The sequence below is a fragment of the Mastomys coucha genome, unplaced genomic scaffold, assembly GCF_008632895.1.
Source record: "Mastomys coucha isolate ucsf_1 unplaced genomic scaffold, UCSF_Mcou_1 pScaffold6, whole genome shotgun sequence".
Classification (NCBI taxonomy): domain Eukaryota; kingdom Metazoa; phylum Chordata; class Mammalia; order Rodentia; family Muridae; genus Mastomys; species Mastomys coucha.
In genome coordinates this window covers 15,066,009-15,093,847 of record NW_022196912.1, presented here as the reverse complement: position 1 = coordinate 15,093,847, position 27,839 = coordinate 15,066,009, and the positions used below count along the sequence as shown (strand labels likewise).

The 27,839-nt window shown below is 45.9% G+C and overlaps 2 protein-coding genes across 4 annotated transcripts; one reads left to right on the top strand and one right to left on the bottom strand.

Moving 5' to 3' along the window:
- Positions 1-74: 74 nt before the first annotated feature.
- Positions 75-20,671, bottom strand: Cdc42ep3 (CDC42 effector protein 3). Of its 3 annotated transcripts, none has more exons than XM_031356059.1 (2): positions 19,899-20,671; positions 75-2,074 (listed from the first exon to the last, which is right to left on the bottom strand). In XM_031356059.1, the coding sequence occupies exon 2, from the start codon at positions 1,846-1,848 to the stop codon at positions 1,084-1,086; it is 765 nt and encodes a 254-aa protein (XP_031211919.1). In that variant the 5' UTR covers positions 1,849-2,074; positions 19,899-20,671; the 3' UTR covers positions 75-1,083. The 3 variants fall into 3 exon arrangements, with proteins under 3 accessions (XP_031211919.1, XP_031211920.1, XP_031211922.1); XM_031356060.1 differs by lacking the exon at positions 19,899-20,671 and adding an exon at positions 19,095-19,889; XM_031356062.1 differs by lacking the exon at positions 19,899-20,671 and adding an exon at positions 18,916-19,076.
- On the top strand, positions 18,184-22,032 carry LOC116080474. Its single transcript, XM_031356844.1, has 4 exons — positions 18,184-18,226; positions 18,996-19,054; positions 19,869-20,900; positions 21,153-22,032. The coding sequence occupies exons 1-3, from the start codon at positions 18,184-18,186 to the stop codon at positions 20,823-20,825; spliced, it is 1,059 nt and encodes a 352-aa protein (XP_031212704.1). The 3' UTR covers positions 20,826-20,900; positions 21,153-22,032.
- The last annotated feature ends 5,807 nt before the right edge of the window (positions 22,033-27,839 follow it).

Genomic DNA, 27,839 nt, shown 5'->3' with positions numbered 1-27,839 from the left:
GGGTACATGTTAGAAGAACTTTTACTAGATGGTCTTAAAATCTTTTCTGTTCTTGTTATAAATGAACACATTCATTTTAGCATTTACTCTTTATTTCATGGTATGATGTACCCAAGTAATGTGGACATGAGCTGTCTTTAAATACCTACCTCACCTCCAGTCTGCAGACACATCACCCTGTGCCTCCTATAGGAAGTATGGTAACACAGGAGCAAGGGGGGACATGCTGATAATGCATAGGGTTGGGTTGTTTTTGTTGTTTTCAAATACACATATGTAGCTTGCAAGAAAGCCCAAGTGGAAACAAGACAAATAACACTTGATGTATTATATATAAAATGTAGACTTTGCAATAAAAAGCCAAAGGCACATAAAAATATATTTCAACTTTAAAAATAACTTAGTTACAGTAATACCTTGTTTTTAACCAACATGTAGCTGAAAGTCAAATTTTTGCAACATGGAAATAATATACAGGGATATATAAGAACCACGAGGAAAAAACCCCAAATCCTGTATGGTTGTTTGAATATGAAAAGAGAGTAAAATCTTAATACTGGAGAATTCGCTATGGTGAACCCAAAAGACACAATATACAAAAGAGTCTAGAAAAGAAGGCGTAGGTGCCAAGTAAGTTTTGATTTCCTTCTCACAACATGCCGTAAATCGCCGTGGAGAGACCCATGGCCTCAACCCTCCTAGACAGCTTGGATTTCTGCACATCTACAAACAAACAAACATACAAACGAAATCAAGCATGTTTGAGCATCAGCAATGCCTGCTGAAAATGAGCTCTGACTCACTTCCTCCTTTTTATTTTTTTGCCAGAACAGGTTTTTGTTTTTTGTTTTTTGTTTTTTTTTTTTAATTTTTAAAAATTATTGTTTTCAAAATTTTTGCAAACAGGGCATGATGGTTAAAAAAATATTTTGTAGGAACAGGAGCATTATTTTAGAAAATGCATCACATGGCTGCAAATAAAAACAGTCAGGGCAGCTCTTTCCACCAGCTGTGGTTAGTTCACTTTTTGTTTTCTGCTTATTTTGGTACCTCTTACTCCCAAGAAAAAGAGCTGACTCCTGGTTACTTATTTTTATCCATGACATTCAGGACTTCATCCAAAAGTGAGGGCCCAAGATCCAACTGCAGGGAGAGCAGGGAGCCCATCAGGTCAGAGAGGGACTCTTCTGATTTAGTCTTTGACTTCACAAGCTCACAGGAGGCGGGATGCTCAAACATGTCCTCTGCAGGCCAGTCGGAGTACTGTTCAGACAGACTGGAAGAGTGGCTGTCCCTGCCCTGGCTGGACTGAGACGCAGAGCCACTGGAGCCCCATGAAGTGTCTCCCTGGTGGACTGTCCCATTCTCCAACAGACTACTTTTCTCCTGAACTTTCTCTTCCATGACAGGCTCACAGCTGAGCCTTGGCAACTTGGGACGCCCAAAGGACTCCTGCTTGGAATTAAATGTCACTGGTGACAATAAGGGCAGCATGAGAGCCTGGGATCCCCCAATAGTCGGGAGGGAAATGGCATTTTTGAGCACCGGGGAGGGTGTTTCTGTGAACATTGAGTCCGAGGTGCTGTTGGCCCGGAAGAAGTCATTATGCCCCGGGAACTGGCCTGAGTGTGTTTTCTCTTGGTTTCCAGGCAAGAGCTCATAGTTCCCTTGAAGAAAGGAAATATCTCCAAAGACGTCATGCTGGCCCTCTTTGCCGATGTGAATAGTGTGACGAAAGTCCCCCAGGGGAGGACTGATCATATCAGGGGACAGAATGTCCCTCAGTTTAAATTTCTTTCCCTTCTTGTTGTTAGCTGCTTTCAGGTAAATTGGGGTCTTGGCAGGCATTTTGGAATCTGAGAATGTCTATTTCACAGACCAGGGAAAGGGTGACCTTCTTCACGGGTATCCCACACTTCCAAAAAGTCCTTTTTGATAAGAATTGTCACATCATTTCTTCTCAAGTGGATCTAAAATGAGACGGGGTGTGAGAGAGCTTGCTCAGCACAGGGCCACGTGGGTCTTTCTGGAGAATCAGTTATATTATCCAGTTCCTTCTACAGCAAGGAGAAACCTGGAAAAGAAATCAGAGCAGGTTGTGATGGCCTCGCCTTCAGGGTCCACTCAGACCTGCCATTTCCCACAATAGTATCCCAGAGCAGGTTGTGATGGCCTAGACCTGCCATTTCCCACAATAGTATCCCAGAGCAGGTTGTGATGGTCTCGCCTTCAGGGTCCACTCAGACCTGCCATTTCCCAGAACATTATCCCAGTGCCTGGAGATAATCGCAAAGTCAGCTCCCAGCGAAAGCCCGACTTATTTCCTTCTACTAACTGTGATAAGAACTTTAACCTCAGCAGGGATTCATTAATAAATTCTTAGTTCTGAGTTCAGGGGAAAACAGAAAAGGGGGTACTTAGCCCCTAAGCTAAAAGCATCAGTACTTTTTAAACATAGCTACGGTGCTGGAGAGATGGATCAGCAGTTAAAAGCACTGGCTGCTCTTCTAGAGGTCCTGAGTTCAATTCCCAGCAACTGATGGTGGCTCACAACCATCTGTAATGAGATCTGATGCCCTCTTCTGGTGTGTCTGAAGACAGTGACAGTGTGCTCATATACATAAAATAAATAAGTAAATAAATAACCTTTAAAAAACAAAGCTACAGCAGACATGGTTTTCTGAACACATCTAAGATATTCATCTCTCCTCAAAACGGATGTCAAGGGACTAGAGACATAGCTCAATGGTTAGAAGAATTTGCTGTTCTTATAGGGAACCTGGGTTAAGTTCCCAGCACCCATATGGGGCTTACAACCGCCTACAACTCCAGGAGATCTGATGTGCTCTTCTGACCTCCATGCGGAGTAGCCATGCATATGATATACAGACCAACTGGGTCTGTTTTAAAATTATATATTTTTTGCTTTGAATGACACTCACAAGACTGACAGTGACTTATTGCTGATATATGCATACAAATGAAATTAAATTGACTAGCCCTAAAGAAGGCTGGAAATTATCATTTAATAAGTGATACACCTCACTAGAATGCATTCTTACCAATGGGGAAATAAGACTAAGGATGGGGGGGTTAGGGGTACCAACACTCTGGTAGAAGAGAGAAGAGCTACAGCTGGAATCAAGCTGCGGTAGGGAAAACACTGAGCCATCCATCGAGGACTCCAGCATATGCTGGGATGAAAGAAAAAGAACTGCTCCATTTCAAGGCACACCGGGACCATATAGAGGTTGAGCTGCCCCTGAGGATCTTTTGGAACATCACTGATATAGGCACACACCCTGTCTCTGCAGGAGGTGAGATTCTACAGTAAGCCTTCCGCCTCCCCGCCTCTGCAGATCCAACTGTGACTTGCTTCTATCCAAGGACATATGGCAGCAGTCACTCCCTGGTTAGGTTACATTACAGAAAACCCCATCTGAGCTGAAGAGGAGGAAGGAGGGAAAGAAAGGGAGGGGGGATGGAGAGAGGGCTAAAAAAGACTAAGTATAGAGGTGCCGGCAGTGCATGCCTATGCACCTGACCTCACCCATGCACCTGGCCAAGCTTCCTGGCTGGTTTTGAAGTAGAAGTCAATTTACCCTATCTAGTCTCTGATAATATGCACAGTTCTGGCCCAAACCTTGGTCACATCCCAATGAGGCCCAGGCTCTTAGTTGTGGCCAGATACCCACAGAAACCATGACTTACTAAGTGGATATCAATGCAGGTACAATGTTAAAACCAAAGCATCTTCCCTGTAGATGGTATTTGTTGCAGGCATAAGTGAAGAGCTGGGAGGAAGGTACTCCAGGAGGACTGCCAGTGCCTCCCTTGCTGATGAAAAACTTAACCTTCTGAAAATCCCCCATCATCCCACCAACCCCAAATGCTGACACAGAGAAGCTAAACTCTCCTGAAACTCTCACCCTGCTTCCCTCCCGCCCCCCTCAGTCCTCTGGCACCAGACCTGACAATACTCCTAGGATTGGGTCAGACAGTGGCTTGAAGACAGTCCCATTTGCTTGGCAGCAGCTGGAGGCCCTTTCCATCTGTTCCATGTTTCTTTCCTTTCAGCAAGAGTTTCAAACTCGCTCGTCAGTGACAGGTGACAAGGGCTGTACTGTATGCACCACCCACTGGCAAAGGCAACAGCCCACTGTGTGGGAAGCATGCTGTCCAGCCAGCCAGGCATGAGAAGACAGAGAAGGACGAGTGGGGAACACACAGCCCCACTCGGCCTTCCTTGTGTGTGAGGAGGAGGCCTGAGGCAACAGGTGTGTTCAAGCCAAAACCACAGAGCCAGTAAACATAATAGGATCTCAGGTCCTAAAGTTCTTATTTCGCTTTGATTTGAGTCTTGTCTCAATAACAAAAGGTAAGACTTTATAGGGGGAGTGGTAGGGAATGCCTGCAAAGTCAGCTTCAGCATTGGAGAGGTGGAGAGAGGAGTATTCCAAGGGCATCCTGGGCTAGTTCATGGCCGTTCTGAGATGCTTGAGGTCCTATCTCACAAAACAAACACAAAAAGCCGAACCCTTGGTAGACCTAAGAAAACACCAGTTTCCTTGACAAATGGGTACACAACACATAGCCCCAACCCTGGGACCCCAAGCGTAGCTTTCCTGCCCCAGGAGGTTGTAGGCAAGCCCTGGCAAGAACCACTCCCTGGGGCAGATCACCAGCAGGGCCAGGATGGCAGCTGCCTTGGAAAAGATTCAAGGCTTGCCATCAATGCCTGCCTGAGGTCTGCTGGGATATGTAAGGCCAAGAAGTATCCAGGACAGAGCATTCCAATACCAGAGTGTAGTTCTCTGTTTCTGGCAGGGCCACTCATGTCTGTTGTGTAAGTAAATGAGAACGGGGGGTTGCAGGGATGAGGAAAGAGAAGGCACACTTGCTCCTATCTGAGGGTCTGTACCAAGACTTCCTGGCTGGCCTCTTAGAGCAGCCCCTGCCTGGCTATAGAAGTGAGGGTTTTTAGCTGAAGGTCCCCTTAGCTTAGTAAAGGCTGAGGTTTATATTGGTGGAACTAAGACAGAGACCAGAGATAAGAGGGGAAAAGACAATGGTATGGAGGAAACCTCCTAGACCTAAAGGAAGGTAGAGCAAAAGGGATGCCGGGTAGGGGCTGATAGCATGACCGGCTCCAGAGCTAAGACGGTAGAATAAAACTATTACCGAGGGGGCTATGACAAATCTACAGGAACAGCAGAGAGTAAGATGACCGGCAGCATGTGCCAGGCCTAACAGCTGCCAAAGACAATGGAAGGCTGGTTTGATTTTTAAGAGGGGAGATTACTGGGCAAAAACATCAGCTCTCCTATTTAAAGGAACTGGCATATACAGTGCTGGGCAGCATCCAGTAATTCTGACCCAGTCCTCTCTCCTGTCCTCTCCCAAGATTTGTGAATATTCCTAGCCCTGTTTATCAGCTAGTGGGTCTATCGTCCCTTTCCAAGCTCTTGGCTCTTTGGATTGCTCATAAACAGCTAAAGTCTTCCCTAGTAGGAAATGGGGGAGGGGGGTGTCCTGGAAAAGGTATGTGCGTCCCCAGCAGCAAGAATCTAACATGACAGTATTTTGTGAGAGTCTTTCTGCATTATCACAATGCTCTCTCACTCATAAGAACCTAAGAGGCTCCTGTTAGAATGTCAAATGTTCCCATTTACAAATAGACACTACTGTGGCACAGACATTGAGTCCACCTGAAAAGATCATGTATTAGACCCAAGAATGACACATCCAACCAGCAGGGTAGGTTACCCATCTAAGGTGGTAAGCCATTTAGAGAGCACAGTCTTGAGAATTTAGTTAGCTCCCAAGTTACCAAGGGGATGCATTCCAGAGCCTGTTAGAGGTACAAATGCATGCAGAGCCGAGCAGAGAGAAGAGGCCTCTGTATGCGTGAAAGTAGAAGCATGAACAGCAGCTTCCACGCAGGGCAGCTGGATGGTATCTTTCCTACTAGCGAATCATATGCCCTTGGACTCAGATTCTACATATAGGGGCATAGTCTACTTAAAGATATGGGAGACACTGTTTACAGGGTACCCAATCAAACATTCGTAATAGACAAGAGTTGTCTACCTTCAGATTTGTACAGATGGTACAGCCACCCAAATTAGTATTTGCATCTAAGAAAGAATGAACCATTGAATACAGCCATAGGGAAAGAGCCAGCGATGCTCATGCTCAAAGGAAGAAAAGGGCTTCGTTCGGAAGTGAAGTGTGTAAATCTAACTGTGTAGGTTTGTGTATCTATACAATATATTAATATGATACATACTAACACGGGTGACTGTCTTCAGATAGCCAATGTGAATGGGAAGGGACAAAGGTAAAAAGGAGACTGCCATGTTCATCCTTTGAGATGTCAGCATTCTGAAACTACTGAATCAACTGGCTATTTGAATAATAAAAATATAACTAAATGTGCATGGCTCACACACGGTATTAGAGAACTGATTTTGCACAAGATACTTAGGTCTGGCAAAGTCAGGGTGTCACAGGATGAGTGTTTATTACTGTGTTTCAGGGCTCCACCACCAGCGTAGACTATGGGGCGTCCAGGCAAAGGGGGCTAGTCTTGGACATCAGGCTACCCATTTCCTGTGATCAAGCTCTCTGTTCAAGTTCCAGTGTGTCCTACTCACTTTAGCATTTGTGTATGTTCATTATTTTCCTGGATCTTTCACAGACAGAAAGGAAGGTTTCTATGCACAGACCTTTGTCATTGTTGGATTGTCTGGACTGTAGCCTGTAAATCATTCCAATAAATCACATATATTTCTATTATATATATATGAGAGAGGAGAGAAAGTATTCATTCCATAAGTTCTGTGACTAGAGAATTCTGACTAATACACATACTAAAATAAGTAAGCAGACAGCAAGGGCATGGGGGGGGGGCAGAGTTACAAGAAGACAAATTACTGACTGAAAAGTCAGTTCCTGGATTGCTCAGAATTGAGTATACTGGCAACTTACTTGGTTCTGAAAGAACAAAGAGGTTGAAATTTTGAGGGAAAATCCATTTATTTTAAGAAAGGAATGCTTGGTTTGCCTACTAATTATTTTTAGATTAATTCTTGGTTGGGAGAAGGATACAAAAAAAAAAATGTCCTGCATCCTGCAAAACAGGTTGCAATGTTAATTCAAAACACACATGAGCAAACAGGGGCAGGCTGTGTGAGCAGAGGATGATGCCTTCCTGAGGGGCCCTGGTTCATTTCCTCTCTTCTACTTGTAGGAAGTGAGTTGGAATTCAACTTCCCCTTTCTGGCACAGAATTCAGAAAGAGCCTTGCTCACATGATTCAAAGGCATCCCAACTCAACCTTCTACCTGACCCCTGCCCAGCAAGCCTGTACTGGGGATGGGATTAGGGACCTAGGCAAGTGTGCAGGGATTGAGTCACCATGCTCCATCCCCAGCTCCAGATACCACCCTTTCGCCCTTTTGCCCAGGCACAGTCACCACAGAGCCATCCCCTAGCACCCAGCAACAGCATTTGCACATTACCAAGCAAAAAATAAATCTTGTTACTCTTTCCTGTATAGACCAACAATCTTAAGGAAGCGTGATGGGTAAGCACCCTCCACCTGGCTCCTAGCGCAGAGCATCTCCTACATGTTTCTCTGAGACCAACCAGGAGAAGGTACTAACTTCTCTGCCCCTCCACTTCATTCAGACTCCTAAACTGCACTCTTAGGAAGGGATAAATCAGGCTACCTGGAACATGTTTCTACACGTTCTGGGGAGGGCAACTGGAGGTCAACCAAGTAAGGTGAAAGAACACTCTACAAGAAAACTAATGGGACACTAATCTTTAGTGATCTGAAGAATTGACTTCATTGTAATGAAAAAGAGATTAACTTGTACTGAGAGGCACTAGGGCCACTAAGCAGGAGAACACAGGACAACAGAGCTTGACTTCCCTCTAGGGAGGAACTAGAGAACCAGATTTATAGCGAGATGGACTGGGGAGCCAAGGGTAGAGATCAGACAATGTATACTCCACAGAAGGAGGGCCTCACAGCGGGAGGAGCCGGAATTCTGGAGCCTCCCCCAAGGTACATGGAAGCCTTCTACAGGGGATACACTCATTAATTTCCCCAAGGCTCCATTTCACACTCCCCTATAAACAAGTCCACAGACTTGACCCTGAAAAGGCTTTCTGTTCAAACACAGCTATGCTTTCACTTGCTAATGACTAGCCAACCTTTGCAATCAGGAAACTTAAGCACCATTACGGAGCACTCCACAGGCCAGGCCAGTTGCAACTCTAGCAGGGGCACACATGCTTCTCTAAGGAAAAAGATCAATTCACAAAGAGAAGAATTTTGGTATTAAACATTTAACAATGAACTTAAAGGGGGTGGGGTGGGAGGAAACAAGACCAGTGAACTACCCTGCAACAGCATCCCATCGGCATGCTTTTCATATTTCTAGCCTGTTCTACTCCAGCAGAAGATGCCTTTTTTATCTTTAGAGTCTTATCTTCTGCTCATGGTTCTCAAACTGAGGGCAGTTTTTGCCTCTTGCAAAACTGTGAGTTTCTATGAGCCCACAGTCCCAGCTCTGGAGCTCGGCTCTGCAAATCCTGCCCAGCTGAACAGGCTCTGTTTGGTGGACCCACTCAGAAAGTCTGATACACCCCCACCTTCAATTATTTATAAATGGACTTCTCACTTATGATTAAACAAGAGCTTGTATTGACTTTCTTTTACAACCCCAATTATATAGGGAGCCACAGATGCCATGTGGGAGACTCACTACTAATTTATGTACACTCCTTACATTTACAGAACTTAATTGCACTATTTAAAAGATTTTTTAAAAGCAAAACTAAATGACAGGATGCCCACCTCCCAAGGTTCCAACACTTATGAAGAGAGCCCATTAGGGCGTTTTTTTCTTATAAAAGTGAGTTACAAGGGCAGACTATATGGACATTGATTCCTAACAGTTATAACAAGGTAGGCCAAGGGCAAGCTCTCTCATGCCTGGTTCATTTTGCATGACTGGTTTTATAGAGACTTAGCCTCAGTGTTGGCCAGAAGCACCCAGCAGGCCCTCGAGGACTGATGGGTAGGAGTTCAACAAGGACATTACTGTGAACTTCTCACATGCTCCAAAACTAATGGATCCAACTTGGTCTGTGACCATACAAAGACAATATCAATAAAGAAAGATTTTTACCCTCCTGTTTACAGCACTGTTCAGTTATTCCAATTTTTGCCAAAAGTCAGAATCTCCCAAGACTGCTTAGTTGCTCAAATAATAAAGCAAAACAGAGCTTGCTAACATTTACAGTTGCTTGTGCGGAACTCCAGCTCTGACAGGAGGAACCTGGAAATCCAGACTGTGGACTCTTCAGAGGCCTGAAGTGAAAAAAAGGAAGAAAGAGAGAGAGAGAGAGAGAGAGAGAGAGAGAGAGAGAGAGAGAGAGAGAGAGGAGAGAAAGAAAAGAAAAGAAAAGAAAAGAAAAGAAAAGAAAAGAAAAGAAAAGGGAAGGAAAGAAAAGCAAGCCGGGCAGCAGTGGTGCATTCCTTTAATCTCAACACTTGGGAGGCAAAGGCAGGCAGATTTCTGAGTTCAAGGCCAGCCTGGTCTACAGAGTGAGTTCCAGGACAGTCAGGGCTAAACAGAGAAACCCTGTCTAGGAAAAACAAAAACAAAACAAAACAAAAACAAAAACAAAAGAAACAAAAAAACAAAAAAGAGGCCTGAAGCGAGGGTGTCTCAACCCCTTTGCTGTTATGATCCATTCTCAAAGTGGGCATTCTGAATACTCTGTTCTCCTTTGAGGTCACAAAAGGGACAGATGGGGATTTCTGAGCTATCCTTGCATCTTGCTGGGGCTGACTACACCACCCATGCTCTCTGAATGGGTTAAAACCACGGGTTTCTCTGCATCACATCTGCACTGGATATGTGGCCATTTTACTCCTCTATGTTAATTACACACTTGTCTATATTATACCCATATATCTGAATGAACGCATGCACTCTCTAACTAGGCTGAAATTCTTCCATGAGCCCAAAGTGGGCTTGCCTCCTACATCAGTCACAAAGCATACAGTGAACTTCAAATTTTGAGATATCCAATCCATATCCAATTTGATTTTTCTGTTACATTAACCAGGTTGATTGGCTCCAAGAAAACAACCCACAGTGCAAGTTTTCTCTGTAGACAAGGCAAATCTGAAATGCCTGGCTCTTTAAAGAATTCATACATGTAATAGTTGATAGATGAGTGCTTGCTGTAGACCTGGCAGGCACTCATGTTTTGGGTCAATCAGCAGAAGCCAGAATTTCTGACACATCTGTACCATCAGTTGGACAACATGACACTTACCAATCAACACTATTGCTCCCAGAGTCCAGCAGCCCCAGAGAAAGGATGCGCAGAGACTGCAACAGCAATGCGCAGCAGACTCTGACCTGACTTTCTCAGATGCCCACAATGGGTGAAAAAGGTGCCACACTCTAATGTCCAGCTCTAACTCATAGCTTCTTGCTGGTTTTGCTATTATGAAACATAATCTCAAACGGAATTTGACTTTGTGGTTGGTTAAGGTCAGAAGATTAAAAATTTAAAGCAACAAAAAACCTCCAAGCCTCAGGAAAAAAACAAAAACACAAAAAAAAACAAACATCCTGTTCCTAGAAAATACCCTATGTAGTTACTTCTCTTCCCAGAGGAAGCGCACACGTGACAGTGCGCAATCTCAGGGCTCACTGCCCTGGGGACAGTGGCTCCCTCCCTCGGTCCATGGCTATTCACACTTTACTTCCCTCCTAACTTTCTGAAACCAAGAACTCCACGTCCCAAGGTGGAATGTCTTCCTTACCTTCCTCCCATCAAACAGAGTTCATAACATCCTCTGAGACCTGCTTGAGAGCCATTTCCTTCCAGGAGGAAGTTTTCTGACTCACCTCACGTAATCCTGCCTCTAAGCTGCGTGGCTTCTGGGCCTTCTTAGGTCTCGTGTAGTAGAACTTATGTCATTTGTTATTTTCCTGTTTTCTGCCTTTGTGATTTTTACGCCTGTCTCAAAAAGAGTAAGTAAGGTAAGCCATGGTACTATAAATGAGAGCTGCTGTTGGGTCTTTTTACATACTGGCCACTAACACAAGCTGCTCAGATTTCACTACATAAGTTCTTTTCTTTCCACCCATCTCTGACATCAAGGGCCTACACTAGGTGAGCCAGATCTAGTCTCTTACCTGCTTTGATACATAAAGTTTTATTGGAACACATGGTGAATGGGGACTTGTTCCTGCACTCTCCACAGCACAGCAGTTCTCCTTGGAGGGTAGCTTGTCACCCACAGTAAGTAACAAAAGAAGTGTCTAGACATTTTTGATCCTATGACCTTAGGGGGAAAGGAGTGGCTAGTGGCACCTCATGACACAAAGCAAACATACTTTGAACACCCTCCAATTCCTAGAACAGTCCCTCAAAGAAAACTATCAGGCCTCGAGCCTCAACAGACTGAAGTTGAGAGACCACAGCAGAATTACCACTGCCAGAATTGATACCTGGGCAGAGACTGCATGTGGCCCTCAGAACATCAAACCCCTTCCTGAAAAGTTTTGAACCCTTGCTTTAGATGCATCTCTACAAAGCTTTGTTGTCCACCCCCATCCTTCAATCACACCCTGCACGTGGCTTCAACTACCACTTCTAATGATAACTTCCAGAGTAGAACGTCAGCTCACACAGGCCTACTTAAGTCTAGACTAGAACCACTCAAAGTGGTCCAGGGACCAGACCAGTCCGTAGGTAAAGAAATTGAAAGTAAGCTCTTAGAAACTTTTTGACATTGCCATAGCAACCAAGCATATGGTCGGTGTTTTCTTTTCTCACTGAAGTAGTTAATGATAAGTCTGAGGATTTTACACTATTGATCTTGCTGTGTGGGGTCCGAGTCATATTTCACTGTGCACAGTTAAGTAGCATCACTCTGCCACAGATTGGAACTTGAAATCAATAGGTAAAATAGTAGCTCTTCTCAGAGTTTGAAGCACTGTGTTTCTCTCCAGCATTGTGGGGTTCCCCGCTTTGCTTTCCTGGGAAACTATCTTTCCTCCCTATGACTACCCATGGTGAGGGCCTTCTGTGCTTTCTTCTCTTTCTTTGTAAATGGCAAGACCCAGATGTCATTTCAACTTCTTCCTAGCTTCATTCTCCTGTCAAGTCCAAAGCTCTATCACTGAATCTCTCCTCATTCGCCCCTACGATCACCCTGTTGTGCATTTGCCTCTCTTCCTCTTTATCTTCTTACCTAGAATCCACTCATAATCTTAAAACCCTTAAGAGGCAGGCCTACCCTTACAGCCTGGAGACGGACAGTACATGACCACACAGGCAAGCCAACGAGCTGCCCAGCCCTGCAGCTGTAGCTCTTCTCCATAGCCAAGGCCTCTGAAACTCCTTAGCATCATGTGTGCATCTGACGTTTACCAACCACCACACTGAATTGTAGTTACTGCTTCCTTCCATATCACTTACAGGGGAAACCACTTCTACCCATGCCTACAAAGTGTAAACAAGTGTCGTATTAGAGAGTTGAGTTAAGACTACCTTGGGCTATTCAACTCTTCTGATTACATTCAAGTCCAACTTAAAGAGTGAGATTCTGGAGAAGCAATGAGCCCACTCTGCTGACCTCTCTTAAGTGGAAGTGAGTTCAGGAGAACTTGGCTCATGTGACCTAAAAGCATAAGAGGAAATACCAGGAAACCACAATGGGCATCCTATAGCAAAGGGAAGCCCTGGGTGCGGCCTGTAACAGCACAAGAGAGGACTCCACTTCATTTGAGAACAGCTTTCTCAAGGCTTAGAGGATGGAATGTCCTAAGGCCCAGCAAATACTTGTCTCCATCTGGTCACTGTGCAGAGCCTTTGAAAAACTATAGAGTAGTTTTTTTAAACATACACACAGTCCAAATTATTTTCAAAAAGAGAATAAGACTCCTTGTTGATTGCTGCATCTATTTTTAGTGATACTGAGATCTTTACATTGAAGAAATTATGGCCAATGGGCCCTACCTAGTCGGTGTCCACTCAGCACCTCGATACCTTTGCTTCTTTGGAGAGAGCTGCTAGGTGGGAAGATTAGATATGACACTGACTTTGGCAAAGCCTGAGGAAAGCCCTGATGATAGGACAATGACTTGAAGGACATAGCAGCTGTACTTCTCTCTCGATAGCAAGGGACCCACAGGGACCCCTCCATATGCCAGTGACAGGCCAGGGTATAGAATTGCCTTGTAGGACTTGAGAAGGGGCAGGATGAAGTCAACAAGAATCAAATGAATAAGTAGGAAGCCCTGCTCATTATGTAATCACATAAGTGCAGAAGGAGGCAGGATGTGGCTGGCAGCTCTTATAAAAACAGACCTAGGCATCTTAGCTTACCACAAGCTTACTTGTGAGCTGAAGTGGTGGCTGAGAAAAGCCAAAGGCCCTGGAGGACCCTGCATGGACCCCAACCAGACCCCTTCCCACATCCTGCTGTGTTGGAACCTGTCTGAAGACCCCATGTTATAAGGTGCTCCAGAAGCCGGTGTTCATCTAAATACTTTCCACCAGCTTATAGCATTTGTTCCCCCCTTCCTGGTGTCACAGTGCTAATCGGTGCCAGTGACTTCCTCTTGAGACTTGAGTTTCCTCCTCTGCAAACTCTAAATAGAATTGTGGGCATCTTCTTGGGGCATGTTTGCCTGGCAAATGGCTGGTGGCAATGAGCCCTAACCCCAGGGAGAGGTAGATATTAGTAATAGTGACTCTGAAAGAGCAGAGCTGTACAAGGTAGGCTTTGGAAACTCACCACTGGAAGCTGCATTAGTCTGGGTTCTCAAGAGGAGCAGAACATATAGAAGGACTATATAGGGATGTATTGGAATGGTTTACAAGCTGTGATCTAGCTAGTCCAACAATGGCTGTCTACCAATGGAAGGTCCAAGAATCAATCCAGTAGTTGTTGTTCAGTGCACAGGGCTGATATCTCAGCTGGTCTTCAGTAAAGCCAGACTCCTGAAGAAGTAGGACTTCCCACGCCAGTGATGGTGAGAGGACAAAGAGAGCAAGCTTCCTCCTTCCAAGTCCTTTTTACAATTGCCACCAGAAGGGGAGCCCCAGATTAAAGGTATATCTTGTCATCTCTCAAGATTACAAATGGGTCTTTCTCTTTCTAATGGCTTAATGATGTAAATCTGTTACAGGTGTACCCAGCTGCTTGAATTTTAGCTAATTCCAGGTACAGTCAGGATGACCACCAAAAATAGCCATCACAGAAGTTTCTACAACCTTATTTCTTTTACAGTTTAGGAACTGGACACCCAATTGATTGCTTTAATTAAAGTGTAAGTAAAGTCTTCCAAACGATGTGGCTCCAAAAGTCAAACTTCCTGCCCAACACAAAACTGAGCATGAAGCAATCCCTGTTTTGACTCCATACACAACAGCTGAGACCCAACTGAGTGTGCTGTGTGCTTCCCAGCAGGTTGGTGGCAGTGATCACCTCTCCCCAGGTGAGTCACTGGATTAAGGAGTCCTTCCTGAAGAATCCAGGATAAAGCCTCCAGCTTGAGTGTGCACTAAATTTACCATTTCACCCCAACACAGCACGACTAGAAGACATTTCATTCTGAAGACATCTAAAAGTGAGAACACCACATGCAGTTTAGTGCTAGGACCTGCCCAAAGGGAGCCATGTGTCTCTAAATATGACCTTCAGGATGTCACCAGAACAAGACAGATTCCCAAATGTGTAAGCTGTCCAAACAGAAGCCTGTCTTTGAAGTTCCTGCCTTCCAGCCTGCTCTGGCTCCTTAGAGAACTACATGGCTGTTTTCCAGCCCACGGCCCCTCTTTATTATTAGCAGAATAGGTCAATGCTGGCAGGTTGCATGAATACTGGCTTATTGAAATCTAGAGCTAGGGATGACCTGAGCTCATCAAACACCAAATCCTGTTAGAGATGAGAAACAGGCTTCCAGAGGCATGAATCACACCATACAGATCCACATCAAGCTACCAACCTGTGCTTTCAGGTCCAGTCTTTGCTACCTCTGCCTGTTCCCAAGCAGAGCCCCCAATGGTTCCCTGCATCTCCCTGGCATGCTCTTCCAGCTCAGCAGGCTGCAAGGCACACAACACACAAGTCATCTGGACAACTGTGGCTTGGTGCTCCCCAGAGTGAGTCTTCTACCGGAGAAGCCCTGCAGCCACTGTGAGGGCAAAGCACTCTGAGACACAGAAGAAACCCTCTCCACAGGGAGCCACTGCCCACTGGTGTAGTGAGTCCTCTGTAAAGTGGTGCAGGAAGGGGACTGGGACGTTATCAAACTGGCTTCCTGTAGTTCCCTTTCCTGGTCTCTCTGAGTCTTCACGAATGCTGTATGCGTAAACCCCACTGGGTCACTACAGGATGTGACCACTTAATACTGCTTAAGAACCAAAGGCTAGAAGGCTGGTCCTAACCTTCTGACATACGCAGCTTCCAACCTGCTAACAATCTTTAGTTTTTGAAAAAGGCTTACTCTTGAGGTCTATTGCGAAGGACTCATTTAGGCAGGCACTAATGACTGCACAGACACTATTGAAGCTCATCAGCTTCCATACAGTTGGCTACTTACAAGTGGGGTGGCAGAGGTGGCACTGCTGGGCACTGTGGCATCTGTATATAGTTCCAGCATTCAGGATGCTGAGACAGAAAGACTGGGAGTTCAGAGTCAGAAACAAAACCACAACAAAATAGCCACCATTTTAATGTCTGTTTCCTACTATAAAGCTATATGGTTAGATTTAAAAGCTGCTTTTCCACCTGGCACACTCAGTCTGGTACCCCACTCTGTAAAAGTTGTCAATTGAAGTGCAATCAAGGCTAAAGGGGGAAAAGTATCCCTGACTGACTGCTAATTGCTGAAGATGTGGCTGGCTACTTAATATAGTTTGTAGGATATTGTTTTGTTTTGTCTTCTTTAAAGGAAGTGGGCAGGAAAAGAGAAAATTCCAAATCAGGTTGGACAGCCCCAACTCTAACAGCTGTCCCCTTAGTTCTGAAGCAAACCTGAGTCATTTCCAGAGCCTACCCTGGGATGAAGCTGGGACTTCACAGCTCATGAGAAGCAGAGGCCAGGCAGATCGTCCTGGGCAAGCGTGCTCTGGCTTCTAAGGCTTCTTTCTTTATGCTATCTTTCACACCAGACATTTATCTAGCGTTGTCCAGGGCATGTGCACCTCTGTCAAGGAGAGTTCAGGGCCTTTCTGCTCACCCTCCTGTAGTTCCTAACTTCCCTGGAATTATCAGGGCAGTATCACTACCCAACAGGCACTGGTTATTCACTGGGTGTCAGGAGCTGCAAGCAGGCCTCATGGACGTAATGACGTACTAAATATGGTTATTCAGCCCTATTACTTTTAACTGATCCAAGGACATGCCTACACAGGGGCTGTGTTCATTCCAGGACACTGGAGTCCCTTGTCCCCACCTGGGGCATGGCTTTCTCTTTTCAGAGCTCCACATCTGCACCTAGTGAATCTCTGTTTAGACTATAAACTGCTCAGACCAACTCTAGTAGTTTCACCACACTAGCTCTGCAATAGAAGAACAAGGTCGCCATACACAAGACTGAACCAACCACCTTTAATAATTAAGTAATTCAAGCTATCTTCCCTAAGGCTGACAGTTGCTGTCACCTTCCTTTGGGTGGGGATATGGTGAGATAAGAGTATTACAGGATGAGTTCCTTTCCAGAGGCCAAAAGCCATGACAGTAATCATAGTTCATAGTTCCCATAACCCTCCACCCAAACAATGGAGGTGTAGTATTCAGAACTAGGTCAAATGTACCTGAGTTCAAACTGCGCCCTGCTACTTACTTAGCTGTGTGACCTTGACCAAGGTACAGGACTCAAGAGTCTAAGTTCTCGTCTGGAAAAGATGTACCATACCATCTATCTACAGGCTGGCTGTGGATATTAAATGAGACAATCACACAAGCCGAATCATTTATCCAGTATCACACAAGTGCTCCATGCCAGAGCCAGGCACTGTGCCATGGTGGTCTTACACCAAGGTAAGAATGTCAGGCTTTCCCAATCCTTTAACCCAAAAGGCATGGACTTCCATGTAGAATTGCACACTTGGATACACGCATTCATGTGTGTCCTTCACTGTCTAACTTTGGGTAAGCTACATCACTGGTCTGTCTTCTGTTATCACACCTGTAAAATGGAGGCACTGACACACCTTTCATAGAATGATTGTTCAGTGATGAAGAGGTTAACACGGGAACTGAGAAGGGAACGTAGCAGTGCGGACAGGCTTTGTGCTAGATTACTTTTGATGTCCATTAGAATTCTCTGACCTGCACTCTTAAGAGATTTTTTTTATTGGCCTGGTTGAATCTATTAGTCTCAAATGGCTTAACTTGTTCTCTGGGAAACAGTGCATTTAAAATACAATTTTTAGGTTCTTACTCAATGAAAAAAAATAGGTCAGTGGGATTCTAGTTACAAAGAAACTGGGCTGAGCCTCTATGAACTCAGATGGAAACAAAGGTGGTAATAATAATAATAATAATAATAATAATAATAATAAATTGTCACGGTTTTTCTAAGGGCTTTTTAGATCGGGAATTGTATTGCCACCCATTGGATAAATGTTATGTCTAATGGGCAAAGGACTTGTGAAAGTTTTATGGCTTTGGTTAAAAACCTTAGGGTGATATAGGTTAAAGCGATTTTATCCCCAATGCTGTTGAATAGCAGGAAATTTATAAGTGGAAAAGGGCAGCTTTTGTGAACATGTCAGACATAAAACAAAACAGCACATGAAAGCGGAAACTGGAGAGCAGGCAGGGCTAACCGGCCCCAGGGAGCCATTCTGCAATCCTGGTTACAGCTTTCTCTGCATCCTGGACCACATTTAAATTCACAATAAAAAGCAAAAAAAGAAGATGTACAGTAAGTACTTTACTCTAGCTGCCTCTCTAGGTCCCCTTAAGATACAAGGCAGAATTTCAGGGCTCAGATTAGGGGCTGGGAGGGAGCTCGTCTTACTTCATGTCTTCAGGGCCTGCTACAGCCTGAGCACCATGTTCCAATCATGGAATTCAGAATGCAAATCTCTAGCAGATGAGACGGCTGGAAAACAGAAACTGCCATGGACCCAGAAGGCTTCCAAAGTTCTCCTCTAAACATCATCTGTGAGTCCAGGGGCTGTGAGCCTCGGGGCTGGTAGCCCGATCTTATACCATGCATGAGGCCTACTGGAAACCCTGGGGTTTCCAGATGGACTGTCAACCCTTCCTTGAATATAGATCTCATCCTTTATCTCACACGTTACATTGCTAGACATTTCACAGCCACCTTATGTCCCAGTCTTCATTCTGAAAAAGGTGTTTGTGTATACTTACATCTAAACTGTCCATCAAATCACAGTGGTGGAGCTGTCTACAACTGTCCAGAAGTTGTATTCCCCAGCTCAGTTGTTAGTTGAAAGATCTTTTTATAAGTCAGACCATTATGGGAGTCTTTTAATGGACTTGGGGATACCCCTGGGGCATCCTGGCTGCTTCCTAGTGAGGCTTATTTCTCCCTGTGATGTTAAGGGGAGTTCCTAAGTCTAGGACTAACACAGGGACATCTGCTACCCTCCTAACATGTTCAAGGCGGCACCCCTCCTCCACCCCCTGCCAGAACTCGAGGGCTACAGGCTGCCAGGGTGGGGAAGAAGCAGAAGGAACCTTTGTCTCCCTAACACATCCATCAGTTCCCTCCCCAGAGCCCCCTACACACTGCACACAGCAGCCCGCAAACGCACCAAGGCTGCAAAGATTCCTGTTCCAGTCCCCGCCTGACATTCCTCTTCCCACCCTCGTTTTAATTCACTCACTTTTTTTTTTTTAAACAAAATGTAATTACTTGACTGTCAGCCGGGGCTGCACTCTGGGGCTTTTACTCCTTTCATCACAGATGTTCGCCCAGCTTTGATGCTGCTGTCCTCGCAGCTTGTCCCAGCCACAGCCGGCTCGGTAATGTAACATTCAAGTGCGTATTTATTTTTAAACTGACCTCTCCTAGACGGTGCTGTATAAAGCAGGTCCTGCCAAAAAATATGCTACTTTCTATTTATAAGATGAAACACATGCTTCCCTCCCAAAGGCGAGGGGGGTGGGGTATAATAATTCATAAAGAAAAAAATGACTGGCCAGATCCATTCGTCCTCGCATGGCTGTGTCAAGATGCTTACTGAGAAGGAAGAGAAAAGGAAGAGGAGGAAGAAGAGCAGCAGCAGGAGGAGGAAGAGGAGGAGAGGGAGGGGAAGGAGGAGGGGGGTGGTGGTGAGCAAAGATCTTGTAAACGCTTCAGTCGTTCAGAAACCGCAGTCAAGAAAGAAGAAAAAAATTTTTTCCAACTGCCAGATCTGCAGGTTGGAGCCTCAGCTACACGGCCCTGCCTCTGTCAGCGCGGAAACTGAAAAGCTGCGCGGTGCACTCACACGCGCCGCGGCCGCGCGGTGGCAAACACGCAACTAGAGGGGCGCGGTAGCCAAGTGCGGTTTGTTCTGCTGGAAAAAAAAAAACGCTACACGCGCCCAGAATGGCAATCAATGGCCCGGAGGGGGCCGTGCTGCCTGCGGCCCCACCCTAAAGAAGTAGACGCGGGTGGCAGAGCTCTCCGTCCTGATCCCCTTCCCGGACGTCAAGCCTGATGTCCCCTTTGATCCTCTGGACTTCAGCTCCAGAAGGCGGTGCTCTAGATTATCCTCGCACCCTCTAAGTCTTCCAAGGCCACCATGTGCACTAGCTGGAAGGGGCTTAGGTTGAGGGTGGGACGGTCTTACAGGTGGAGAGGCAGCCTGGGCTACACACTCACCAGCAGTCTCCAAGGCTCCTTGCTTCTGCCCGGGGGGCCGGGCGTCGGCCCCGGTCGCCTCCCGAGGGCGCACACAGTCCTCGCTGGTGCGCGCACCACCAGGGGGGCGGCGACGGGTCACCGCAGAATCAGCTCCGGGGCTGTGCGCGGCGTCTCCCGGGAGGCAGCGGCTGCGGAACCGGCTTGCTGGCGAGCGTGCGGCTGCTGTGCTCCCAGCGGCGGTTGGAAGCGCCGGCGACGCTGTGCGCGCCGCTGCCGGACGCCCGGCCTCAACCTGCCGAGGGCGGGGCGCGGGGCGGGGCCCGGCGCGGGGCGGGGCGGGGCCGGGAGGCCAGGGCAGGGCGGGGAGAAGGGTGCGGGCGGACTCAAGCCTTCCCTCCTCTGTACCTGTCCCCCACTACCCCGCCACCCCCGGACCCGCAGGACTGGCGGCGGGGCTGCGTGCGGGCTCTTAGAGGACAAAGGACACCCACGGTCACCTCCCAATCCCACCTCTCCCCGGTGGTGGCTTCTTGTCAGAGGCCAAGCCGGCTGGGGCTCCCCTCAAGCACAAAGAAAAGTGGCGGGGTGCTCCCTTTAAAGAGGGGACCCCGGAGCGTGGCCGCCCGTACGGTGCGGGAGAACAATGGGACTCCGCCCGCACCGGGGACCCTCGTGCACACCCTCGTGTCCCCGCCTCTCCCTGTCCTACCTAACCCACCTAAGCAGTGTGGGGCTTCGCAGCGGAAGAAAGGGGACCTGCGGAGGGGAAAGAAGGGTCACCTGACCGGGTCGCCGCAGCTCCCTGGGGACCCCCTGGCAGCTGTGGCTCTCGGGAGGGAAGAGGAGGGTCGCGTGCTGTCAATGTGCAGCCCGCTCCCCTTGCAAGCTGTCGCCAAAACGTGGAGCGCGGATCCGCCGCGCGGGAGACGCGGGGCTGGAGGCTGAGAGCCTGCGGGACGCAGAGAAACGCAGACGCAGCAGGCTTTTCCTGTCGGGAGGAAGGCGTCTCCTCCCCTCCAGGTCGGTCGGAGCTTGACCTAAGGCGGCCGAAGCGGGTGGCGGCTCTCCGGGACGCTGTGCTAGGCGGCGCGAGTGGCGCAGCTGCTGCTGCTCCCGACCGTAAAATTCCGCCCGTGGCGACACCTGCGCCTGTCGGTCACCCAGCCAGGGCCTCAGGACGACCCTCCCCTCTGTCCCTAGACCTCTGTAGGAACCCAGAGAATTAATGAGCTAATTGTCTTAATTGCTCGCCCTCTCTTCCTTCTCCCTTAGTCCGCCTGGTTGGAGACAGGAAAAGGTGGCGTTTTCCGGCGTTGAGGTCCCCGCCGGCTTGGTTGACCTGGAAAGGGAGCTGGAACCCTGAGGAGTCGCACGCTCCGGGCCTGGCCCCAACCCTGGGACTCTCAGGTTGTCTGGAAATCCTGGCACTAAGCGGAGCGCCCCCCTGGAGACCTTGGCTTCCCCGAGCGCTATTGGCTTTAGGTCATCACAAGGGTGCCCCAGAATCCGAATCGCTCTGAAACCTTAGATGGGGTGCATTTTAAGCCCAGGTTCTAAACCAAGGTCGACGTTAAGATGAATTTTAAAAGGAAACGGACACAACTGTTCGGGAAAGCAAAATACTTGGGTGGAGTGTTAAAAGCCTCAAAGAAAATAATAGTTGGCAGGTTAAACGGCCATGAGGTCGGAAGTCAAATACAAACCCGCAGAAGTGATACCAGAATTTTGACAAGCAAAACAGTCGGTGAAGATAAGGGACCCGGCACTATTTCCTTTCTCCAAATGACCGACTGCTCCGAAGTTGCCTTTGGCAGATACCTGGGTTCCACTCCAGATTCCTCAGTTTTACTTGGGGTTCATATTTCAAAATATATGTTCCATTTGGCACTAATGTATATATTTTATATATGAATTTATTGAAAAATATTAAATGTTACTAGCCTAGTTAGATAAAGGTATTTTTATAAATATTTAGGCACAGCTTTCATTACATATGGTATTTTAAAAAGTACAAATATGCATGTATAGACATTTATGAAATGCTGTATGAAAATTCCTTTTGCACGCATGAAGACATTCCTTACACACATGTCTTATTGTGATTTTTTCATTTGTTCTATTGTTAGCTGCCATTAAAAGCAGTCCATTTCCACGTGTCTAAGAAAATAATTTCTTTTACACTTTGTGTAAACATAGGGTGGCAGGTGGCTAGAAGTTAAAAACTTTTGTCCTGAAACTCCATTTTCATTCTTATGTGCTGTTTCTGTTTCTGTTTCTTCTAGAGGTGGTTTCTGTAAGTGCTTTAACCCTTTGAGCCCCTAAACAATTCTTGCGTAACATACCTCTTCAACAGTCTCTGGTGGAGCTGACTTGATCCATCCTGGCTTCTCTGAGGCCATGTTATTTTATTTGTGCTGAACACCTTCAGTGAGGAAAAAAAGCCCTCATGTTGCGAATTTTCTTTCCAAATGAGTTCATTTCCTGATTTAGTCATGGCAGCATTTTGGTTTCGTGGGTGTAGATTTGTTAATTTCAGGAGGCTCTCCTGCTAAGCAGAAAGGAGAGCTTTGCTTCGTGAAGATGGAGACTTCTGAGACTCTATATGTCAGGAAGGTCGAGCCTTGAAAAAAATCAGTGGGAATCTTGGAAGTCTGTGACTAATTTATAGCACACAGGACCTATGGATGAGTATCTATAGCGCACAGGACCTATGGATGAGTATCTATAGCACACGGAACCTATGGATGAGTCCCTATAGCACACAGAACCTATGGATGAGTATCTATAACACACAGGACCTATGGATGAGTATCTATAGCACACAGGACCTATGAATGAGTCCCCATAGCACACAGGACCTATGGATGAGTCCCCATAGCACACAGGACCTATGGATGGATGAGTCCCCATAGCACACAGGACCTATGGATGAGTCCCCATAGCACACAGGACCTATGGATGGATGAGCCCCCATAGCACAGAGGACCTATGGATGAGTCCCCATAGCACACAGGACCTATGGATGAGTCCCCATAGCACAGAGGACCTATGTATGAGTCCCTATAGCACACAGGACCTATGGATGAGTCACTGTCATCTCTTTGACTTCTCCCTGAAGCCAGACTAGACTAGTGGTGGTTCCCCTGGGATGGAGTAGGGAGAGCAGAGGCAGGCTTTGAGAGAACTGTCACGTGGCTTCTTTTATGGCTGTCTTGCCAATACTTACTCTCACTGGACTTCATCTCACCATATCAGACTCCAAGTTGCCCTGCAGTTTACGTCTGCTAAGCCCTGCCATCTATCTGTCCAGGACACTTCTTCCCCCACAGCTTCATAGCCTCCTTTCTCCCTTCATTAAGATCTTTTTCCAAATAAGACTTTAAGGGTGAGACTTTCCCTCCCCTAAAATAGCAGTCCCACCCAAATTCCCTTTCCCCGAATAAAGCAGGAAGAATAGTTTCTTCATGACCTGACATGACATCATATGTATTTATAGTGTTGGTTATGGCCTGTTTTCTGTGATACATGGATGGATGGACATAAAGTACTTTGTAGCTTCTGTACCTAAAACAGGGTCTAGCACATAATAATATCTGTTGAGTAAAAAGTCTTTAATAGCAATCAGCCATGAGTCTAAAGAGCCTTGTTTACAAACTCTATAGCACAGGATAATATTATATTAAACATTCCTGGGATATACCGCATGACTGCTGAGACCAAAATTTCAGTCCCTTCTCTTTAGTCTAAGTGAAGGAGAAACACAAAACACATGGAACGTTTTAAGTTCTAAAACTCAAACATTTGAAAAGAAAGCTTACAAAAAACGTCTTTGTAGTCCATGTATAATGCATAACTATTTTTCTTCTGGCAAAGCTGAAATGTACTCGTGTGTGCTCAGCTGGGGTTTTCCTCCTAAAATGCCACATTCGGGTTGAACTGAAGCATGTATGTTCCCCATTATCCCCCCAAGTTAGATCTAAGGGGGGGCGGTGTGAGTAAGAAACTGCAAGGTTGAGACTTTTTGACGGTGCTGGGGATGAAACCCAGGGCATATCCTAGGCACATATTCTATCAGTGAGCTACATTTCCAGCTTGATTACAACATTTTAAGTTCGTCTCTAGCTGCAGCCTAGATATTCCCTTGGCTCACAGAGTGTAACTACACCTGAGAGGAACTATATACACTAACCGGTGCTAATGAATTGGCTTCACTAGTTGCCAAAAAGCTTAGAAATTTTCTAACCAGCAATTTCCTTGTAAATAAAGAAACTCAAGTCACCTTTTGGTTAAGAGCCTGAGTTTCACCTAATCAAATGGAACAGGAAATGGTATATTGGAAACTATGGTAGCTTGCAAACTGCAGGCCTGGTGTACAAATTTAAGCAAGGCAGAAAGTCAGCCAGGAACTTTGAAGACATTCGTGTGAGTTTGCTAACATGGGCCAGCACTAATTCAATTATGGATAAGACCTTCATCTATAGATGCACATGCCATCTATCTGATTGTTAGTGGAAATCGATGACTGATGAAGAGCATTGCCTAAGATTTATATAGCCTTTGCTACTCTTAACCATCCCTTTACATATATCTCATACCATCTTTATTTCAGCTTGTTTTGTCTGTGTTGGGTAGTAAGGTGCTCAGGCCTGTAGTTTGCAAGCTGACCACTTAAAAACAAACAAAGCCAACCTTTCGGTTTCCACTTTTCACTTTGAGGCAACTTAAAAGCCTTTTGTGTGCAATGAGTCATTCCCCAGCTTTGAGAGGATAGTTGATTGAATCACTGCTCTCATGGTCTCTGGACATGTTCTCTCTCCAGGTATCTATATGTCTGCTTCCTAGCTGTCTCCAGGCTTCTGCTTGAATGACAGCTCCCCAGAGGACTTCCAAGACAAAATCTCGATCCTTTTCATCCCTTTACCTTCTCATTCCTCTCCATAGGACTTAACACCTGACATATTGATCATATGATTGGTTAATGTCTCCTGTGGCTGACATCCGAACATAAGTTGCAGGAGAACAGAAATATTGCGTGTTTCACTGCTATACCCTGACCCCCTAATCAATGCTTGGCACATAGCAGGAATTTAAGTAGTTTTTAAAAGAGCAAATAAAGCCCACTATTTGATAGTGGGCCCATGATAAGTATTTACTGAATGCAACAATGCTCTGGTGAGCAAATGACTGGACAGATCTGTGATTCACTCCAGTCATTTAATAATGATCACTTGCTTTATAGAGGTCTCAGTCCTAACTGATTCTTTCTCTGAGTCTTCATTTGTGTGTTTGCTTACAAATCTTGACTATTGTACTCTCAACAGAATTTATTTGATGCTAGACAAAAACATGCATCTAGAGCTGTGACAATGACTACCAGGGGAGCAGGAAGAATGATTATTTCAGCTCTGTGGGGGAAGTGGGGTGAAAGGAGGCGGAGGATTTCTGTAGTGATAATCCTTCATGTTTCCTCTCCTCCATGGGCACATAGAAAACATACCCATAAGCCTCCTTTCCCCACATGGAGAGAGAACAAACCCTTGTACCTGCAGACACATGTGGTCCCAAAGGCATTTCTCTTCTTACCCATAGTCAGAAATCTCTGTGCACGAAGGACAGCTCATCTGAGGGCGTATGACAGGTCATTTGACTTGGATTCCCCCTCAAAAGAACCAGGAAATGAACTATAGAATACACACAGGGCTGCCCTGACATTTATATCACGGAAAATGATATCCAAATATTTGTGGATGTGACCTTCAACTGTAGATGTGGGCACAATCTGATTACTGTTGGAAAGCAATGACTAAGAGATAATTGGTACACTTTCTTCTCAGGGATCCAAGGTGGCTTGCTCCCAGGAACTGGAATCTCCCTTTGCTAATATTCTGCGCTTTTGAATACATCTTTACTACTTGGTAGAGTGAATGTTTGCTAGATGTTTCTTTCTGTTTACTTTCTAGGTTGCAATAGATGAGTCGGGTTGTGGCCTTGACAGCACATTGAGTTACTAGGGCCACAGACTTAGCAGGTAAGCTAACAGTGGGAGGGAGCCCTGTCAACCCACATTTATGAAGTACCCACTCTGTGTCAAGCAATTGAGCTAGCACACTGGCCCTCTCTTTGAGCTGGCCTGTATTCCCTCTGCTTTTCCACAGCCCTTGGCCTACTTCTGAAAGCTACGTCTTCCAAGCCTCCAAATAGACTTTGCAAGGGATTTCACTCGATTCCTCTGGCTGTGTCTCAGAGCACTTATCTGAGAGTCAAAAAACATTCAAATTGGGTACCCATACAAAAGTTGACTGACACACAGGAAAAACAAAAAAAACCTTTGCTTTGTGTCTTATCCTAGAAATGCTAACTCACGCAACACTGAACCTGTTCTGAGGGAGTTGTCCTCTGAGAACCTACAGAAAAATCTTTGTCCCTAAGAAGGGCCTAGGGCTTCCTTGTTTTTAAAAGCTTATCTTTATGTTGCTTCTAATTGCCCGTCTGTCTAGGAAGCAAAGATAAGAGTTGTATGTCCTCATTCCATGATGCTGTAACTTCCAGGATTTGTGGCACAGATCTGCTTTCTAGTGAACATGTTCTAATGTTCTCATTGTCATTCAGCTTTTGCTTGCTGCGCACCAGAATTTAAGGCACTGTGGCAGGTACTCCAAGGGATACAAAGATGAATAGACTTCCTACTCAGAAGCTATTTAAATTTGAAGAGATGACAAAACGAGCACACAACTAAACTAATACAAACTTACAAACACCTGATAGGAACACTTATCCCTCGTGTCATTGTCTTTTATCTTCTCTCTCTGTCTCTAAGGTCTTACTATGTAGACCAGGTTGACTTCACACTCACAGAGATTCTCCTGCTCTTCCTCCTGAGTGCTTGGGAAGAACACATATCCTGATGTTATCTGTCCCAGTGGGACAGGGTACACTGAAATGAGAATCATGTGACATGGATAATATAAAATGTATCGGTGTGGTAAAACTGACACTTGACTGTCATTGGTAGTTTTAAAGATTTTTCCTAGTTGATATGGAGTTGTAAATGGGAGAAGCGATGGATGCACATTCCAGGTACAGCTGCCCCTGTCGAATTCTAGTAGAGAGTTCTTCCACCTTAGCACCCCACCCTCTAACCAGAGCGTACTGAAATCCCTTCCTGATTCTTCCGGGCACTGTTATGAGCTCAATATTTGTGTTCCCAAACTCATCCGTCAAGAATCTTAATCCCTACAGTGATGGTGTTAGGAGGTGGGTGGGGCCACGGAGAGGTGCTTAAGGACGCCAGGATGGGGCCGTTGTCATCAGGGCTAGTATTTAGAAAAGAGACTCCAGAGAGTTCTCAGCTCTTCCTCAATGTAAGAGCACCATGAAGTCAGCTGCCTGGTAAGCAGGAAACGGACTTCACTCAGTGCAGACCTTGGCTTTCACTTTGCACTTTCCAGCAGCTTTCATGATTGAGAGAAATGTTTTCTGTCAACCACCCAGTATCTAGGGTAATCTTTTTGGTATAGCAAACCACGCAGACCAAGAGAGACTCTAAAAAGCACATCTGAAACCACTTTGAGATGATCTGCAAGTGGAGAGTTTAATTATAGATAGAGTAATAAGAAACAGTGCTTTGATAAATATGGGATGATTCCAGAACTTTCCATTGCACAGGTCTGAGTGCACCACGTGTGGTAAGGATCTTTACAACTTAGGCAAAATGGCCAGACACAGAGGGTGTCCATGAGAGCTAAGGACTGCATTAGTGAGTTTTATGGAATACATATGGGATCTCCAGCATTATGGTGAAGATGAGATTCATTTCTATTCTCCTGTGTCCTCTTCCTCCAACTCCTCTCTCTTCTCCATCTCTCTATGTCTCCTCCTGCTCTCCTTCCCACCACCCTGAGATGTAGCTTCCCGAGAGATTATCTTTTGCCCACAGCAGCCTGCACAGTTTCCATAACT

Excerpts from the sequence above, each read along its gene's own strand:
- Cdc42ep3 (XM_031356059.1), bottom strand. The coding sequence starts at position 1,848 with ATGCCTGCCAAGACCCCAATTTACCTGAAAGCAGCTAACAACAAGAAG.
- LOC116080474 (XM_031356844.1), top strand. The coding sequence starts at position 18,184 with ATGGACCCAGAAGGCTTCCAAAGTTCTCCTCTAAACATCATCT. Across the intron at positions 18,227-18,995 it reads TTCTCCTCTAAACATCATCT|ATGTTCGCCCAGCTTTGATG; the intron begins GTGAGTCCAGGG and ends CTTTCATCACAG. Across the intron at positions 19,055-19,868 it reads TCCCAGCCACAGCCGGCTCG|GTGGAGAGGCAGCCTGGGCT; the intron begins GTAATGTAACAT and ends ACGGTCTTACAG.